Source organism: Ostrea edulis, chromosome 2 (assembly GCF_947568905.1).
Source record: "Ostrea edulis chromosome 2, xbOstEdul1.1, whole genome shotgun sequence".
In the NCBI taxonomy this organism is placed as follows: Eukaryota; Metazoa; Mollusca; class Bivalvia; order Ostreida; family Ostreidae; genus Ostrea; species Ostrea edulis.
In genome coordinates, this window is record NC_079165.1 from 97,488,758 (window position 1) to 97,508,591 (window position 19,834).

At 34.5% G+C, this 19,834-nt stretch overlaps 1 protein-coding gene across 2 annotated transcripts; it reads left to right on the top strand.

The window, feature by feature from the left end:
• The first annotated feature begins 1,744 nt into the window (after window positions 1–1,744).
• On the top strand, window positions 1,745–15,928 carry LOC130046273 (organic cation transporter protein-like). Of its 2 annotated transcripts, XM_048918443.2 has the most exons (10): window positions 1,745–2,129; window positions 6,234–6,498; window positions 7,540–7,643; window positions 7,808–7,962; window positions 8,065–8,233; window positions 9,430–9,642; window positions 10,139–10,362; window positions 11,597–11,778; window positions 14,124–14,275; window positions 14,448–15,928. In XM_048918443.2, the coding sequence occupies exons 1-10, from the start codon at window positions 1,987–1,989 to the stop codon at window positions 14,536–14,538; spliced, it is 1,698 nt and encodes a 565-aa protein (XP_048774400.2). In that variant the 5' UTR covers window positions 1,745–1,986; the 3' UTR covers window positions 14,539–15,928. The 2 variants fall into 2 exon arrangements, with proteins under 2 accessions (XP_048774400.2, XP_056011662.1); XM_056155687.1 differs by lacking the exon at window positions 14,448–15,928 and having other exon boundaries at window positions 1,833–2,129; window positions 14,050–14,266.
• The last annotated feature ends 3,906 nt before the right edge of the window (window positions 15,929–19,834 follow it).

A 19,834-nucleotide genomic window follows, 5' to 3' on the forward strand; every position in this document is an offset into this window, starting at 1 on the left:
TGTCGGGTGTTGTTGGCCATTTACTATAGTCCTGAGTGGATTGTTATTTTGGGGTTAGCTTGGAGTTTTCCTGATGTTACTTCGGTGGGTAGTAGATAATGTCTTAATTCAGATGAAATGGATCCTTTTTTATACATTTCATTAACTATTTTTTTTATTTTGTTGGTAATTTGTTTGCTTTTATCGCACTCTACTTCACTGTAAGATGCGCTGTTAAGCATTTCATTCTCTACTTGGTCAAAGTATTAATCCGTATCCATAACCACTATCCCAGATCCCTTGTCTGCAGGTCTTATTACTATATTTTGATCTGTCAGTAGTTCTTTCATAGCCCTTTCTTCGGCGCGTGTAATATTACTAGAAAACTTTCTACTTAGCCCTCTGATAACGTCTTCTTTGACTTGTCTATAATGTATTCATCAAGCCATTTATCTCTTCCTTCCTCTGGTGTCCAATTCTTTTTCAAATTATTAGTTAATGTAACAAGATGGGAGAAAATGCAATAGACCAAACCTCTGATCAGAATTCAGATGTATCAAATTTGAAGTGTATGTAATGCTTCACATAATATCCTCCAAGGTCAGGCAAATATACTCCGGAATTTAGGAAGATTTAGAGCAAAATGGACCCCGTTCGACACCCCGGCCATATTTAACACCATCTTGATCAGAGAGGCTCCTTTACTCTCATGCACTACTTTAGCAATCGGTGGGATATGATTTGGTATCAAAGTTGAAGAACTGCATCCAGATTCCCACGTGAAGGTAACTCAAACCCATAAGTCCTATAAAATAGAGAGGATGAGTGAATATTGAACTCCACGCTTCCCTCATATAAGTCATAAAATTCCATCGCCCGACCTTTTAAAGCTGTGTCAGGAAAACTGCTGGAAGAGGCTAATTCATAGAGATATGAATGTCCTGTTTTTCACGTGACCTCGACTTTGTGACTTTTATTTCTAATTTCCCTTTTTCTGCCAACTAAAGAACCTGAAACTACGGACTCGGTACAGAAAGGTTAATTCTCTAACACTCAAGGCCAGTAGCACAACACTGTACTTCCCAGAAAAGACGTCTATACAGTTATAGGATTGAATAATTCCCAGTTTTCTGGTTGGCCGAGATTCAACAAACTAGAAAAATACAGTGCTACTTATATTTAGACTCACCTCCACGTGTCTTTGAGATGAATATAACATTTGATTTTTCCAACATCGGGGCAAAGGTATTCCCATATTGATATGATTGGTTTTTATATTTTGGTAACTCAGAAAAAAACTCGACTGAAGAAGACTGGTAATACGGTCGAAATATTTCTACAAAGTGTTTAGAGTTTTTTTTTTAATTATTTTACTTCGAAATAAAGAGAAATTTTATATATATATATATATATATATATATATATATATATATATATACATTTTGTATATATAACATTCAACGTTGAGAATAAGTAACAAAAACGCTAAATCAGGACGGACGTACACTCTCTACTGCGACTGTTTTACGTTGTAATATAGGGATAATCAACTACAATTGTTAACAACAAATAAGAGAATGATTCGTGCTCCAGCACGCACATTATGCTCCAGCATAAATTACTAGTACTACTAAACAACGATATTTCTCATAATAGATCTGAAACACACCGAATAAATAAACACCGTTTGGACATTTTGTCACATACAAATTGCGAATATGTAAATCAATTTGACTATAAATCATCCACTTTTATTTTTTGTCTAGATTATGATTTACATGAAAGTATGCAATATAGCACATATTTTCTTGATAAAATAACAAATACCATTATAATGAAAAACTGTTGAAATTATAAAATTTTGTTAAACTGTGCACAGCTGTGTTAGCCCCACAGAGGATACAACTACATATTCGTATTCATTCATTCGAAGTCATGTGACCCAATTTTTAAACAAAACAGTGTCATCTTCGTTTGTGACGCGTAAGTTTTTGCCAAACATTAAATATGAAGTTCGATGATATTCTTCAAGATGTTGGGGAATTTGGAAAATACCAAAAGCTTGTGTATTTCTTGCTGTGCCTTCCGTCCTTTGCTTGTGGTCTATTTATGATGCATTTGGTATTTGTCATGGAAACGCCTAATCATAGGTAAAATATACTTTATACTCAATCTGATATAACTATCATAGAAAGATGTGCACACAAGAGAGTATAGAAATGGAAATTCGGCATAATTCAAATGTTTTAAATATATTTCATTCAAGAAAGTGTAAAGGTTAAATAGATATTCAAAGCAGCTTCGGTTTGCTCATAATCCAAATCATAAAAATATTGTAAACGTGTCAGCACGTTGAAGAGTGGTGTAAATAAGATAAGAATCGACCTCAAACATTTTATTGTTGAAAGTAATATATATCAGAATATTCGTAATCTCATACCCAATGGCGAATCAATATTGTTCATTTAATTATGCTGTGTGTCGAAAAATTATGGCATGCCACCAGTCCTTGTTAGATATCGAAATACTACATGTATATATTTTTATTACAGTAGTAGTGAAAATAGATTGGTATCAACGTAACCTTTATGTTAAATATGCCACACGTGATATTTAAGGTAGTGACGGCATTCCATATAGAAAATATTATTCAAGGTAGCACTCCCTCCCTCTTTGGAAAAATCTCGATTGGTACCAGATTATGCTGGCTCTATCTCATAATTCTTTTACTTTCATTTCATAATGTCACTGAAAATGGGGATGGGGAGTGGGGTAGTGTTGGTCCTGGCTGTCCATCCAGATTAATTCCCGACCTGATATTGAGAAAGCTTTTTTATTTGCACCATAAATTAGAATGGTGTACAACTCGCCTAGGGTTGCTTTTAGGGTCACAAGTGGAAATTTAAGTGGCTGCTGTTACTGAAATAAAAATAATTTGTCTTGGACATGATTGCAACTGTCGATGGAAGTCGTGTGGTTTCTTTTAGTTTGAATTGTGTAAAACTGGAAATTGATTAATGCTGTTCCTAAGAATCATGTATAGTCATATAGATGCATTATACGCTTGCTGTCTTTCACGTTTCTGTAACACGGATTATAAACCACAAACATTACACGTAAAGGCGCGGATCCTTCATGTATTTACCCATTTACGAGAGGTATTGACGATAATAAGATGAAGGCAGCTGTTCAATGGGGTGTACGTTAGTGTATATATACGTATGTGTGGTAAAAGGCTACAAAAAATACAAGTATGAAGTCATAATGTTACGGCAGGTTAAGTAATCAAATTAGACATGTAATTTACTACGCTAAAAGTACAAATTACGGACTTTACCCCGCCCCCTTACATCAGCTCTAAAACACTAATATTAGAACTTGTAAAACTTGCATCATGATCGGCCACAGTTTCTCTGAGTCTAGTAACGTCTGAACAGTTTTAAGAGTCTTTTACAAGAATAAATTGCTAGTTGCATTCGTGAAAACACACACAAATGGTCAAATTCGCACAGGAATAAGCAAGGCTTCATAATGTTGAAAATGAATATCAAAATGCAGACTCTCCCAAGTTAAAAAAACAACAACAACCAAAACACTTTGAACAATGAATCTAGGTATACAGCTTTAAAAAATTTCATACATTTTGTCATTAACAAATGTACCTAAAATACACGAAGTGCAACTCTACATGATATAAGAGAAATGCAAGACATTGCAATAACACTACTCACTAGAATTTGGACATGTAGAAAGTCATTTTTTTTTTAAATATAACAGCATATGCCTGTCATTTGTACTGTTGTCTCGGTCAAGAGTATTACAATTTTTATTGATACGACAAATGACAGTTGATAACGAGCTCATTGAAACACGATTTATGAGGATAATTTTGATGTGTAAGAGAAGGGAATCTATTTTAGAATGAAAGTTTTGTTGTCAGTCATCAACAAAGGCGTATGTCAAAAACTGATGATGAATAACTTTATTTTATAATTTCAAATCAAACACTGTAACATAATGATTTTCAAGGGCAATTAAACGATAAAAATACATGTATTCAACTGATGAAATGCCTTTTTTGTTTCGTAAACGGAATAAATGCAGATCGTTTACCACAATTTTTGTTTGCATCCTTCATATCCCGTTTAACAAACCAAATAAAGACATTTTATAATATATGTTTTTCTGTACATGTATTTCTTAGATACTTTCAAGTACGTAAAATATAGGTATCAAACAGCTGAAAATTATCTGACCCTAACTTGTCTCCATATTTGGTATTTATTTCCATTTTTGAACAATGGTAAAGGGAAATCGTCCAAGAAAGACAAATTCAAATCAAACGCATCAAATAAACCATCATATAGTATAGGTAAGCTTTAATTAATAAATAGGTGCCGCGATAACATCGCGATGTTGTTCGCGGAGTTCGTAGAACACAGATAAACGGCCTAAAAAACCGGACCTAACTAGATTGAAAAGCAAGTTGCACATTGTATTTGAATTTAAATTCTCTCGACAGGGACATTCATGTTATTCGGGCACATCTTGGTTAACATGTAATGAAATTAATTTTAAAGAAATTAGGATTCATAACAGGCATGTAGCATCGTTCTGAATTTTGATATGTAAGGGATGGGAACATATTCTGAATTGAAGGTGCGTAAAATATTAGTAGGTGATTATAATAAAAGCATACTTCAAACAAAAACCAACAGAAGGTATCCCCTTCAACTTGTCTCTCGCTTGGGGTATTCGTGTCATTCGGAGATGCTCATATATTTACATGTACAAATCAAGGAACACAAAAATTCACATAATTTATGTACCAAGTACAGGTTTACATGTAGCATTCATTATGCACAATACTAGACCCACACGCCGATTATACTTTACAATTACAACAAGTTTCAGATGTTGTGATAATTCTATATTTAACATTAAACAATAGCATCTTAAGTAACATTTTGATAAGTATCTTATTATTACAAATGATATAATAAAAAACCCAATGACTTTCTTGCTTTATATAATAAATGTTCAGTTCGTAAACCTAATGTCATTGTAAATTACATGTACAAAAATTCAAGAAGTCATCGTCCTTTGTACAATAAGTTGGTAATTAAGTCACGTTCTACCTGATTTACGTATGTGTAGCTATATATTCTTTATCTTGGTGATATTTTTTTTTATCAATTACGATAACAGTATATGTCTTAAAATGTACCCAATTTCGTCTGAATAGAAGGGCAAGGTTTCACATGTTATGAAATTGCACCAATATCTTTGAAACTCCACTCGTGGAGAATAATTGTATACAAACATGTATGGATTGTCTGTCTGGTTCAATCCGCCTTTCACAATATGATCAAGTGTTGGTAGGAATGTCAAGATAGTTCACCACTGAATAGCGAATCTCGGTCAATGAATTTTCTAAATTAGCTTACTTTAATATACTCGAATGACAGGATTCCAAGTAGAAACTCGCCTTGTGTTTTTATTGTTTAACTCAGCGCAGAGAGATAATGTCACCTGGTCATCTAAATATACGAATTTCTTGTCCATCGATTACCGCGGTGATGTGACGCTCCTGGATATAAGTTTGTGGAATTTGACTTGCATGGGTATGATAGGACAATTTTACTAGCGAAATAGCGTCTGTCATGATTAGTCAGATATCATTCTAACTGAAGGAATTATTTTTTTTTACCGAACCCTCAACGATGTAGAAAGTGTATTCTAGAATAAATATTATTTATACAACATTTATATATTAAAAAAGACACAAAGAGCATATTAAAATCAAAGTCAATTATCAAATTTTTTCATAGAAATTCATTAAAAGACGGAATGTTGACCAGGCTGTCGTAACTATTTCTTCCATAAGTAGGGTAATTAGATTTTGTTTACGACCAAGATGCATCGACTCATTCGATGCTAAAACTGCGTCGATTGTTTTTCTTTGATTATCATCGGTATATACACAATATAACATGAGTTTCATCATTGGACAGATCAAGATGTCAACGAATTTGGCGAGATAACACAAAAGCACCGCCTTTTCATTAAAAATATACACGAAAAATTGAAGATATCATTGTTTATCACTCTGTTGCTACTAATATATATATATATATATATATATATATATATATATATATATATATCGCATTTAGATTGAGTTCATACCCTAATGTATTTTTTTAAAAAAAATTAAATTTATTTCTTCTATATATACATATCAATTATTCCAGATGCAAAATAGCGGACTATCCTGGCGATACATACGATATCCAGAGCCTCGATCACCAGCGCGCGGTGGATATATCCATTCCAAGAGATTCCATTGGAACTTATCAGAAATGCAGCTTTTATTCATACGCGGCCAATCAAACAGCTATTATGTATAACGGAACAATTAGGGAAGAAAATTTTACCATTGGTGTGAATGCAACACTTCAGACATGTTCCGCATGGGTCTATGAAAGATCAGTCTTTAAAGAAACGTATACATCTGAGGTATTTTTCATAAAGAATGATATTCAAATTTGGCTCTTGATAATTCTGATTGTTTATGGAACTAATACTACTATACCCCTTTTTCAATTTGCTGGAGGTATACATATAGAAATGTTTTGCATTTACAAATGGGGCGCCAAATTAATATAAACTCAAATACATTGAAGATATCTTTTATCATTTCAAGATTTCATAAATTCCTTTAACCCGTGCAACAGTTCAATTAAAGATCTCTTCAAATAATTAAAGATCTCTTCAAATCTAAAAGTATTGTGCGCATTAAATGAATTGTTTATAGCATTAATCATCCTGCTGAATAGATGTACGCGTTATAGTTAAATTGTTGCTCTCTTTAAACGAATTGATGATATCAACAATTCAATTAATGCGCACACCAATCCAATCATTGCGCACGATAATTTAATCATTGCCCTCTTCAATATTGATGCACGCAATAAATTCATTTAGAGAGAGCAAGTATTTGACAAGAGGTATCTTGAATTCAACATATCCCCAATTGAAATAATGATCTCTGTAAAATGAATTAGTGGTCGCTTTAACAGAATTGATGCGCACACTAATTCCTTATTCAAAATCGTTGTTGATAATTAAAGACATCTTCAATTGAATTAAAGAGATCATCAAATCATTTATACCGAGCTCCAAATTAAATTTTGTGAGCAATAATTCTACCACATTGATGTGCGTATCAATTATATTAATTATAATTGATTTTGATTGACTTGATTATCATTAATTCAATTAATGCGTGTAATAACTAAAATGATTTACTCATCAATTCCATTAATGATAGCAATAATTGATTTGATGCGCTGATCAATTCAGTTACTGTGCGGAATAATTGAATTGATGATATCCTCAAGTAATTCAAGATATCTTCAAATATTTGAGTGTATGTTAATTTGGTGCTCCATCTGTACATCCCACGCAAAATAATCAAATATGATAATTCTTAAACAGTTGTTTACATTTACATCGAACGGTTGATAACCATGGTAACAAATGACTAACGCTTTGCAGCACAACCTCGTGTGTGACGATGCCATATTGGTGTCGCATTCCAGGATGATTTTCTACCTTGGAGTTCTGGTCGGTGATATCCTCTTTGGTTGGTCATCGGATAAGTAAGTGCAAAGTTTCAATTTCAAATTGACTATTTTGTGTCGGCAAACCCCAGACGGATTATTTGAAGCCAGGCGAAATATTTGACGCTGTACATTTTAATTTATACTGGAAATTGTAATATCCCGCATTAGATGGTCGTCATTTCGTTTATCTTTGTTTTAAGGATGGGAAGAAAGACAACTATGTATGTAGGGGGACTCTTACTTATCGCAGCTGCATTTGCCGTGTCCTGGGCCCCAGAAATAATCAGTTTTACTGTCTTAGAATTCATCATTGGAGGCACAAATCACGGTTCTTTCCTCTGCGCCAATGTGCTCGGTAAGAAAGTTACAAAAATACTAGTACTTAATCATGTTACAAACACAAATTTCAACTTTGAAAGCTGCAATAGCTGTAATTTTTTTCCGTTTGACATTTAAGGACAGGAGTTGGTGGGACCGTCCAAGAGGAAATACACTGGGACCATTCAGCATATGTTTTTCTCCATTGGTCTTGTTTACCAAACAATAGTCTATTACTTTTCGCGTGATTGGCAGATATCCTGCATCGTTCTAGCGACATCCTGTCTCGTTGTCCTTCCATTGTGGTGGTATGTAGCAACTGTTAGTGGCACAACGCCGCTAACGATACTGTATTTAAGGAATGTCATGTGTGTATCCAATTTCCGCTCTGTTCGTGATCGCTTCCAAGTCGTGAAGAATGAATTCTTGTAAATTTAGTATAAAGTAGAACTATCTGGCGTTGTTTGAAATGAACAGGTAAGACAGTATACCGTGAATCCGTCTGGTGCACTGATGCGAGATGGGTTGTCAGGAATGTGTGACCTTAAGATCCAATTGAGTGGCTGGCCATGTATGTATCAAAACACATTGCTGTCTGTAATTAGGGTCTTCTGAACAGTTAGGATTTACTGCAGTATCATAGGAAGTCGGAAAAGAAAAGGAAGACAAATTTTAAATGACCCCACCCTATTTTTGCATTTTTGTGATTATTTCCCCTTTGAAGGGGCATGACCCTTCATTTGAAGAAACTTAAATCCCCTTCATTCAAAATGATTTGTACCAAGGTTGATTGAAACACGCCAATATTTCGAGATGAGAGCACTTCTGTGTAGGAGGTGCATTTAGTGGAACTTTGAATGCTTATATAGGACAGAATGGACCTACAGTCAGTGAGGAAGACGATAAAATGTATTAAAAGCGGCTTCTGTTTAAATATGTAAATGTAGAGAATACAAAATACTATCGAAAGAAATGTTTTACTAATGTTGAATTAAAAAATTGTCATATTTGCAGGTAAAATCCTAGATATGATACGTACGAGCAAAGAAACAACGTGATATGATAAGAATAAGCATGAGAAACTTAACATTCACGTATGTAGTGATAAATATTTGTCCCATTCCCGCATGTAAACACGTTGTTACTATGTACGAGAGTTCTCAGCTTTCAGTTCAGATGAGTTAATAAAAAACCAGTGGAATTATATCGATATATAGAAATTCTTCTTATTTTCTTTGAATGTTTGAAAAAGTTTTCCTCCCAAGAATACATTCTGTACTTTGATTATCGTAAAGAGCTTTTGTTTCACGTACAGCTGTTAGAACATGCATGTATATAATTTATCATACAGTCTGCAGTTTTTCCAGATACTCCTACATAATTAGATAAGTTACAAACCACAATAAAGTATTTTCTCTTTAATGTTGTTTCACAACTAAAACTACTTTATGCAAGCAAATGTTGACCACAAGTTTCTTTTATCATGCTTGGTGTCTCATGCAAGGCTTGTCCCCGAATCCCCAAGATGGCTGATTTCTCAAGGTCGTAACGAAGAGGCTAATGTCATCCTGCAAAAGATAGCCAAGGTGAATGGAACCAAGGTGTCGCCGGATGTTGTCAGGAATCTCACCATAAAGAAGGAGAAGACCGGGAGTTTTAAGGACCTTTTGAAAAGCAAGACGATGTGTATTAGAGCCATCATTTTGTGTTTCAACTGGTAAATGAAATCAGTCATTTTGTGTTCTTTTCAGCTGGTAATGAAATCAGTCATTTTGTGGTTTTTTCAACTGGTAAATGAAATCAGTCATTTTTGTGTTTTTACTGGCAAATGAAATCGGTCATTTTGTGTTTCAACTGGTAAATGAAATCAGTCATTTTGTGTTTCAATTGGTAAATGAAATCAGTCATTATGTGTTTCAACTGGTAAATGAAATCAGTCATTTCGTGTTTTAACTGGCAAATGAAATCAGTCATTTTGTGTTTCTACTGGCAAATGGCTACATAATCCGACTATTGTCTATCTGGATATAGAGCAACGAAGTTTGATAAATTTGACTACACAAAGTCATAGATTATTATTTTCTGTCCATATTATATTCATGTAGGAACAATTACTATGTTACAATTCTCTAATTTAAAATTTGATAGAGTTGGATGAGGGAGAGAACTTTCTTACCATTAATCTCATTACTGTCTGAATTTGTTTTCTAAAGGATGGCGGTTTGTTTGATGTACTACGGAGTGACTTTTAATGCGGGAAACATCGGTGACTTTTACCTGAACTTTTTCTTGATGGGGATTGTGGAATTTCCAGGCATTTTAACCACTATTGCGCTAATTGACAGGATTGGGCGGAAAAAGCTTCATTTGCTTTGTATGATGGTAGGGGGAGTGGCCTGTCTCTGTACCATTTTTACAGTGAGCTTCGCCAGAGAAAGTGAGTGACTATCAATGACGAAAAGCGTGATCAAAAAGTCCACTAGCTATCAATATGTTAAATATAATTTGAACGCCTGAATAATAATGAAACTTATCAGACACAATCTGTAACTTTCTATGTAATGAGGAGAATCGTAACGCATCGAATTCCATGGCGTCACGAGACTAATATGACGTAATGGTATAGGTGACGCGTTGCACAGTAGTTTCATATAGGAGCCATATACTACTTTGAAATTAAGATGAGCTTTACAACGATATACATGTTTAAGAATACGGAGAAAATCGCCTTTCATTAAGTACGATAAGGAAATGCATGAAACGTCTCAGTTAAAGAGGAGAAACAAAGACGACAGACTTTGATTACAGGGTGACGTCAATGAAGGGTCACCAAGAGGATATTCTGACCGTATCACCCGAAATGCAACGGTTTTGTGTTACATGGGTGCTCCGACGTCTCCTTCCAGAACAAATGAGAGCGAAGGCTGAATGCTTGACAGAATTTTGTCAAACCGTACGTGGAATAATATCAAAACACATGGTTCCTGTATATGCGCAAAAGATGGCGATATTTCATGAACAGGGTGGGTATATGTGATGTAACAAGGTTTTGGGGGGTTTCTCTTTTGTTTTGTTTTTTTATAAAAAAAAAAAAAAAAAAGGTTTGTTTTTAATAAACCAGAAAGTAAACAACTAAGTTTAATTTGGAAACAGTTGTCACTGCCAGCCTTGAAGACGCAAGTAAAGAGTCATGGTTATTGTTTTCTGTGAGTCAGGTTCATAGTCAGATAGCAATGAACGCAAATGCAACGAAGGGCATATACTTGCTAAACCACGCACGATACAGTTCAGATTTGGATCTTAGTGGAGAGAGATTCAAGCCCAGGGGGGATTTAGTGTTGATTGTGAACATAACTTTGCAAGACGTATCACGTGACGGACTATCAAGCGTTTAGAGCATGTTTCAAACGATAGCAAAAGAATATTTACTCTATAGGGTCTTTCTCTGAGAAATGTAATTTTTTTGTTAAGGAATAAATGAATTAGTTCGTGGACTTTTTGATCACCACTTGTACACCGTACTTGTAATCATACTGTTTTGTCTTTATAGATTGTGGTGTTTCGGAGAAGCAGTTGCTGTCAGTTTCAAAGCTTCGCCTCTAGATCTGATTTATTTCCTTGTGGTTTTAATTTTCAAAATTTATATTGCATGTATATAACATTTATTTCAGCTTTAAGACCATTGACAATTACATTGGCGGCGATAGGCAAGATGGCCTCCTCTGCCGCTTTTGTGTGTGTCTACATATTTACTGTGGAGTTATTCCCTACCGTCATCAGAAACATTGCCCTGGGAGGCGGTTCTTGTTTTGCCAGAATAGGAAGCATGATAGCACCGTACTTTGTTGCACTTGTAAGTTTATCGCTTACTTATGCCTATATTGTTTTGCGTCCCATTTAAGAATTTTTCTTTCATATATGACGTCATACACGTTACTAGTTTTGTCTAAAGTACCACATATATTGACCAATGCATAACGCCCAGGGTCATAACAGTAACAGTTCTTTATCGTGCCAGCGTCTAATGTGACACGGAACCTATGGGGCGCCAAATTAACATAAACTCAAATAATTGACGATATCATTGGTTATTTGAAGATATCAATTCAGTTATTGCATGCAATAATTGAATTGATCCGCTATTACGCGCAATAATTTAATTGATGCGCGTATCAAATAAATTATTGTTCTCATCAATTCAATCGATGCGCGCATCAATGTGATGGAAATATTGCTTGCAAAAATTGATTTAGAGCACGTTATAAATAATTAGATGATCTGTTTAGTTCAACTGAAGATATACAAGAAATTAACGCGCGCATTAATTCTATTAAAGAGAGCCAACACAGAAAGATATCATTATATTTCAATTGTGACTATATAGAATTGAAGAAACATGTATATCTAATTAGATAGTTACTCAAACTTCCACCAGAGTTCTTTTGCTCACAAACTATCGTAGGTGACGTAATGAGGCCTCGACGGGGAGTTTGGATAGTTGCGCACATAAATGATATCATTAATTCAATTGAAGAGAGCAATGATTAATTCAATTATTACGCGCATTAATTGAATCATTGCTCTCTTCAATTAAATTGTAACGCGCATCATTAATTTATTTGAAAAAAAAGCAACAATTCAATTATTGTGCGCATCAATCTTTCAGAATCTTTCACAACGAAGATACTTAATTATTTGAAGATTTGAAAATGACTTGTTGCGCGTATCAAATGAATTGATGATATCTTCAAATAATTAAAGATGTATTCGGGTTATTTGAGTTTATTTAATTTGACACTCCATAGGGACCTCCGTTTTTAAGGTCATATCCGAAAACCCCGTGACTTGCATTTGTGATGCATGGCGTTTGTCGAAGGATTAGTCACTAGTTATGTTAAACTCTAGGTTGATGCGGCGCCGGGATCGAACCCGCGTCTCCCGCTTGAGAAGTAAACGACCTAACCCCTAGGCTACCGTGAACGGTTGAGCAGAAAGATCCATCCGTGAAATTAAGCCTGCAATTCAAATCAGAGAAAACTAGTATGAATGGAAAAGGAGGATGTGAACAATAGTATTTTTAAAATCAATATTTACTTTGTATCTACAAAATTTTTTAAGTTTTGGTAGTTAGTAAGCGGGAAGACATCAAAACCCTGGCGTGGTTCGAACTCGTGAGTCACATATAAGCAGTGACATTTATTTAGTTATTTGACGAAAGGATTTCTGTACCAAAAAAATCTATAAAAGTGATTATATGAAATATGATGTCTTGAAATTTATTTGCATAAGGAAAATATTTCAACCTGTTTTGTTTCTTTGAAAAATAACTGTCTCCTTGTATCAAATCTACAGATTGATACAAATAAATTCACAATAAAAACTCCAAAGTTCATATTATTATAAACAGAACCCACACAATCCTCAATAAAACTTTAAGATAATATTTTGTGAAATCGGTCACTTCTGTTCAACTCAAACATAGATGCAATATATATTTCACGTTTCTTTAAATGTAATGGACATGAATTAGAATAAACTATTTAAAACTTTTACAACTTTTAAAACGTGAAAATTGCATAATGAAAACTGTTGAATTCTTTATTATATCAGCTGATTTAGATTACTAGCGACTGTTTTCTGAAACACTTTTCTTAAGAAATTTTGTAAAATATTTTCACAGTACATGTACATGAATTGAATACAATGTACAGATTATCAAATTGTGAAATAATATTTAGCACAAAATCATTTTCACAGTTTCCTGTATATATGTACATACATAATGTTTCCGTTCTTCCGGTATTACGGACAATAAACATTTAGAATTGGGCTTAATTAATGCTTCGTTGATACTTGGATTCCATTCTTGAATAATCTCAATAATACACGATATTGGTAAAATTTTGGAATTACTTTATATGAATTTTTTATTATGTGAGTAATACCCGCTCCGGTAGAATGTTCCCATTTCAACATTTTCTCAGCATTCCTAACTTTTGGATTGTAACAATAGGAGAGATTTGTCACCAATTGCAACAGTTTTTATAATACATTGTATATGAAAATTATTATCAAAATATGAGACATTATTTACATATGCCATGTGAAACTTTCCTCTTCAAAGTTTTGTCCAGATATTGCCGAGTGACATGATCCACCTACTGGACCGAAGTCATGTCTTTAATGTTTGTACCGCAGGGTATGACCATTGGAGGCTCTATCGGAGAGGCCTTGCCCCTAGTGATTTTCGGTGCTGCCTCGGTTACAGCTGGTCTTATGTGCCTATATTTACCAGAGACCCTAAATCAGAAATTACCAGAAACCATCGAGGACGGAATAAACTTTGGAAGGTATTACAAAAAAAAAGCTTACTCTAGTGAGGGTTTGACAATTTATGTAACATCAGCCACAGCATAGCACAACTCTCTCTCTCTCTCTCTCTCTCTCTCTCTCTCTAACTCTCTCTCTATGTGTGTGTGTGTGGTGGAATAATATTAGCAAAATTGCCTTTGTCATTAACAGAGGTAAAGCGACATTGGTGATGGATGTAAATGGAAAAGACGAGACAGAAGGAGAACTTGTCGGCGACAATGCAGAAAACGACGAACTTTAACAATCTTGCTTAAATGTACGAGGATGATCAGAATGCTACTGTAAAACTAAAATTCAGCCACATATACAAAATTTCGCGATTCGATTCCAGACCATATATGCCAGCACAATCTCACATACAACGTTAAATCTACATTACCGGACAGAAATACACAGAAAGTAAACAACGGCCTAAAAACAGAATATATGATAATGTATATTTTCTTTTCTATCAAATTTCAAGATATGCTTAATTTTTTTTTATTTTGACGAAGATAAGTACTACGGTATTCTATGAGTACTGCGGTAAAATGAAGAGAGAGAAAAAAACATAAAAAGAGATATTTAAAACACAGCCTGTCTTTCTACACGCAGCTGAGTGCTGATCACGTGACTGTCTTACTTGCATACCACGTGCTATTTCCCCAGCAATACTTGAATCTGTGCATATCTAACTACCTTTTAGTGTTTTACACATGATCTAGCATAATTAATTCAGTCTGATAGGTCTCAACTCCTATAACTCGATGTCAAAACTTACTATTGTTTTCTTTCCGACCATGCGAAAAGAAGGTGCGCGCAATGCTTCCAGTATGCAAAGATGTCCGAGAGTTAAATTTGTCAAGAATGAAATATGACAATGTCAATATCTTTCTTCTCTTAAACTGAATTACAGTGTAGAGAAGTAAACAAAGTGAACGTAATATAGATGTACGTGTAAGTCGTGCGTAATGGTACATTTTGAATATAAAAATAATACAAAGATTTTCTTATCACTTTTTATTACTTTCTTTTTGGTGTGTGTTCTAGATGTCCCTAATCAACAGTAAAAGTGTAGTCCTAGCTTTCATCCAGATTTAATGCACATATCACAATGCACCAGTTATATGTAAAATGTCTAATGAAAAATGGTTCAATGTTCGTGTTATGGGCATTCCGACTTTAGAATCAATTTCACTGAAGTATATGAACATGATATAGAGACGCTACAGTTGCACAAATGATGGTCGGAGATTGCGCTGGCTTACATGGCTCCTTGTTTACAGTTGTACAAATGATGGTCGGAGATTGCGCTGGCTTACATGGCTCCTTGGTATTAGTAGACATCGTACGTGCTGAAATTTACAGCAGTTGATCTTTTTTTCTATTCATGCTCAGAATTTTAAATGATTTTACGACCCCAGTCTGAGAACGTTTTCATCAACAACTGTATACTAATTTATGTACATGTAATTGTTCTTGTTCTGCACTGTGTGCATTTTCTCTTTTGTAATCTGAATTATAAGATTGATATTCTTGTACAATATTATTTGGAAATAATGAAAACAGCAATGTGTTATGCTTTACTTCCAATATTTACCACGATTATATGTTGTATTGTTGATATTGTCAGTAAAAGTTTTTATACAAAATTCTGTTGACTTGCCAGTGACCTTTAAGACTATTGCCAATGACCTTTAAGCTTCGTTATCGCAGTGATAACGATATTATGGAAATTGGTTGGTATATATTTTCACTATCGGCCTACGTACGCTTATCAGATTTCCGTCACAACATGTTCACCAAGAGGTCCATGGGATGAAACGCTCACCTCAGCCATCTTGTGACTATTAAGTTTGGAACAGTCATTTTGCCGTTGAACAGACTGTGCCACTGGACACTATATACATGTATGTACACTACAACATGTATAAGGATACTTGCATACTTTTTTCCTGTAGGAAACACTCTAGAAGTCAAACTACTGTAGGATAACCTTAAAATAGCGCCAGGTGTTGTAATTCAAACAAAGGAAAGATGCATGGTTCAACAAAATTGAACGTACACCACATGAGGATGCACACAGTGCCAACATGTAGTCTATAGAGAGTTAGAGACCACGACATCAAGGTCCAAAGTCTGATTTTACACGAAAAAGGAATGCTTGCTTATTTTTATTTACTTTTGCGTAAAACTTTGAACACCTGTGCCAACGTCAACTTCCTATATTTATGTAGCAATGTTCAATTATCACCTGCATATGGTGTTTATATCTCTCAACTGATTCGATACGCAAGAGCTTGTTCTGCGTATGATCAGTTTTTAAATCGAGGCAGGCTTCTGACAAACTGTAAGCTGATGGTGCAAGGGTTTCAACAGTCTCGTTTAAAGTCTGCATTTCGCAAATTCTATGGTCGGTATAACAATTTAGTCAAATGCTGTCTGACGCGTTTTCTACCTATGATTAGGCCGTTCTTGATACACTGATTTTGAATACGGATAACTCCGTTTATCTGATCAAAATATAGGGCTCACAGCAGCTGTGAACGATCGACGGGGGATGCTTACTCCTCCTAGGCACTTACTTCCACCCCTGGTATATCCAGGGGTCCGTGTTTGCCCAACTCTCTATTTTGTATTGCTTATAGGAATTATGAGATTGATCACTGATCGTTATCTTCGCCTTTCATATGGAACAGCTTCCCCCTTTGTGGCTCCCCATCACAGGTTAGCATTTAAGCTTGCTGGTCCAGAGGGCCATTAATCAGTCTGGTGACTCAAGATAACATGTATTAACTTTTACAATTAAAAAATATTTTAAAAAGCTTTGACAATTAAGATTTTGATTTATTCCAATTTTATTTAGTACAGTTGTTTTGATTGGACCAAAATAAATTTGAACGAGAATTCACATGCACACATCAATAAATCCAAAAACGCGATGTATTCATACGCGCCTGAAAACAAATAAGATAATGTACGGAGAGTCAGTGGGAAAACTATTCACAAATTTTTGAAATTGTTTATACAGTGAACAAAATATTGGAATTTTAAAAACCAAATATTCTTTTTAAAAGAATATTCAAACCTATCAAATTAGACATTGATTAGAGTCATAATCACAGTCATCATCCTCAGTTGCTTTCTCTAAAGTTTCTACACATCAATATCACATCAGACTGTTTATCTAAAACATCATCAACTACAAGGTGGGCATTTTGTATAGACCTCCCAACTCGTTCATGATTTTCTTCTGAAACCGGAAGTCATTTCTAGTTATTCATTTCAAAATTTATCTTTTAAACCTGGTCAATTACGGGTGAAGGTCTTGTTATTCATAAACATAAGATGGTTTTACTGGCACAACGGACAGACTGTTTTCTATGGATCATCCCGCGATTATTTGTCGGTCTCGGACCAATGGACAGGCGTTAAGGTTGAACACTACCTACAGGTATGCACACGTAAGTAGGAAAAATATTTATCAATATACAAAAATGTAAAATAAATAAAACTTAATTTGAAAACATAAATATGAAAATAATCCTTAAATCTCGTCAACTTGCACAAGAGAAATATAAAGATACGTCAGTCGTGGTCACGACAAAAGAAATATAAAGATACGTCAGTTGTGGTCACGGATTTTGAACAAATGGTATTTATTAACATGAGGGTGCATATATACATACATATCAATCTACTACGGGGGGGGGGGGGAATTCATACATGTACTTAGCTAAATGGTTTTTATTCATAATTTTCAAACCTACATTCTTCTCTCCCCCTGATTCTACGTGCTTGAATAGTAACTTAAAGTTCATGGTTTTAAGAAGTTTCTATGGCAAGCCCTTTTACTATTTATTCGTAAAATAAGATATCTCTTTAAATAAGAGAGATATCTCTATTGGTTAAAGATATATCTCTGTAAGTTAAAGAGATATCTTTTTACGCTAGGGAGATATCTCTTTAACCAAAAGAGATATCTCTTTTGTTTAAAGAGATATCTCTTTAAGCAAATGAGATATCTCTTTACGCTTGGGAGATATCTTTCTCTTTGAGAGATATCTCTCAAAGCTAGAGAGATATCTCTCAAAGAGAAAGAGATATCTCTCTAGCGTAAAGAGATATCTCTCTATCGATGTAAAAAGAGATATCTCTTTAAGTTAGAGAGATATCTCTTTAAATTTTCAAAAAGAGATATCTCTTTAATCTAAAGAGATATCTCTTTAGATTTTTCCCCCGGTGATCATAATGACTTCTCCCTGTTGCATTGTCATTGAAATGATGTAACCCTATTTTTTTAACCAAGCAAAATACTTCTAGTGTACAAATGGCGGGGAAGGTTGAAGAGGTTGTTGGGGGTAGCATTGTCAAGTTGCCGAGAGGCGAAATCTAGCCTAGCTTGCATATTTCATCAATTTAATGTATTTTTTTGTTTGTTTGTTTTTTTGTTACCTGTATACATTTCACATGCGGTAAAAGCAAAATCGTCCCATCGGATTGCAGCCATCAGAGTATTGCTAAAACGCGGAACGGAAAACGGAACGGATTTTAAGAATTAGAATGATTAATGTAGATATGATAACGGTACAAATCGGGGGGGGGGGGGGGGGGGATGACTCATTTTGATTAAAATCAACAATTTGGGAATTGTTTACAAGCGATAAAACAACTTTATCTTAAAATTTTGCATCATAAATTGATTAATCGAATTTAGTTAAACGTTAGTATAAGAATTTACAAGGCATTTTACAAGAATTTCGAAATTTCGGCAAAGACAGAGGTGTTAGCGAGCAGTGACACCTAACCTATAGGTAGAGAATGAAAAGAACACACGTGGTTTATACCCCCCCCCCCCCCGGGTGGCAAAACGTCATTAACGCACATGTACACGTATTTACACATAATACCGTGTATGTGTGTACTTACAACAAGGCGTGTGATATGTATAAAACAATAATAATTCATGATCTTATTTAGTCAACAAGTTAAACATCTTTTGTCTGATTTATCATTTTTTTAACTAACAGGAGACTTAGTAACCGCAGCACTCCTAAATAGGGATGACTTCTGGCAGTTAATTTTTAAACTAAATACTTGTATAGCTTAACATTTGGATTAATAATGAGATGACTTTTAATTCATCCACTCAAGCATAAATATTCTGTGTTAGCTTTTTAACTATTTCATATATTATGAAATAAATCTGTTAATTCCTCTTACTATTGGTCGTAAACTTTACCCTAGTTAACATTGGTTTTGTTTCAATCTTTCTTTCCTGCTGTATCTCTTCAGTTTCAACACTAATCCGCAGGATATCGGTAAATGTACCAACTTTCACATAGATTCATCCCAAATAAGGCAAAACTTTTTTCTTCACCGGACTCGTTCGCTTTAAAATTTGATGTGATACATAAATGTATATTGTACCAGGTGTAGAACTAAATTCAAATTCAGTTATCTTAAACATATGTAGTTCGATTAAAAGCACGTTCAATTTAAAAAGGCAATGTTTGGGGGAAATTGTTCAAAGAATTATTTTATCTTTTACAATGTTG

Excerpts from the sequence above, each read along its gene's own strand:
- LOC130046273 (XM_048918443.2), top strand. The coding sequence starts at position 1,987 with ATGAAGTTCGATGATATTCTTCAAGATGTTGGGGAATTTGGAAAATAC. Across the intron at positions 8,234-9,429 it reads GTTGTCCTTCCATTGTGGTG|GCTTGTCCCCGAATCCCCAA; the intron begins GTATGTAGCAAC and ends GTCTCATGCAAG. Across the intron at positions 10,363-11,596 it reads AGTGAGCTTCGCCAGAGAAA|CTTTAAGACCATTGACAATT; the intron begins GTGAGTGACTAT and ends CATTTATTTCAG.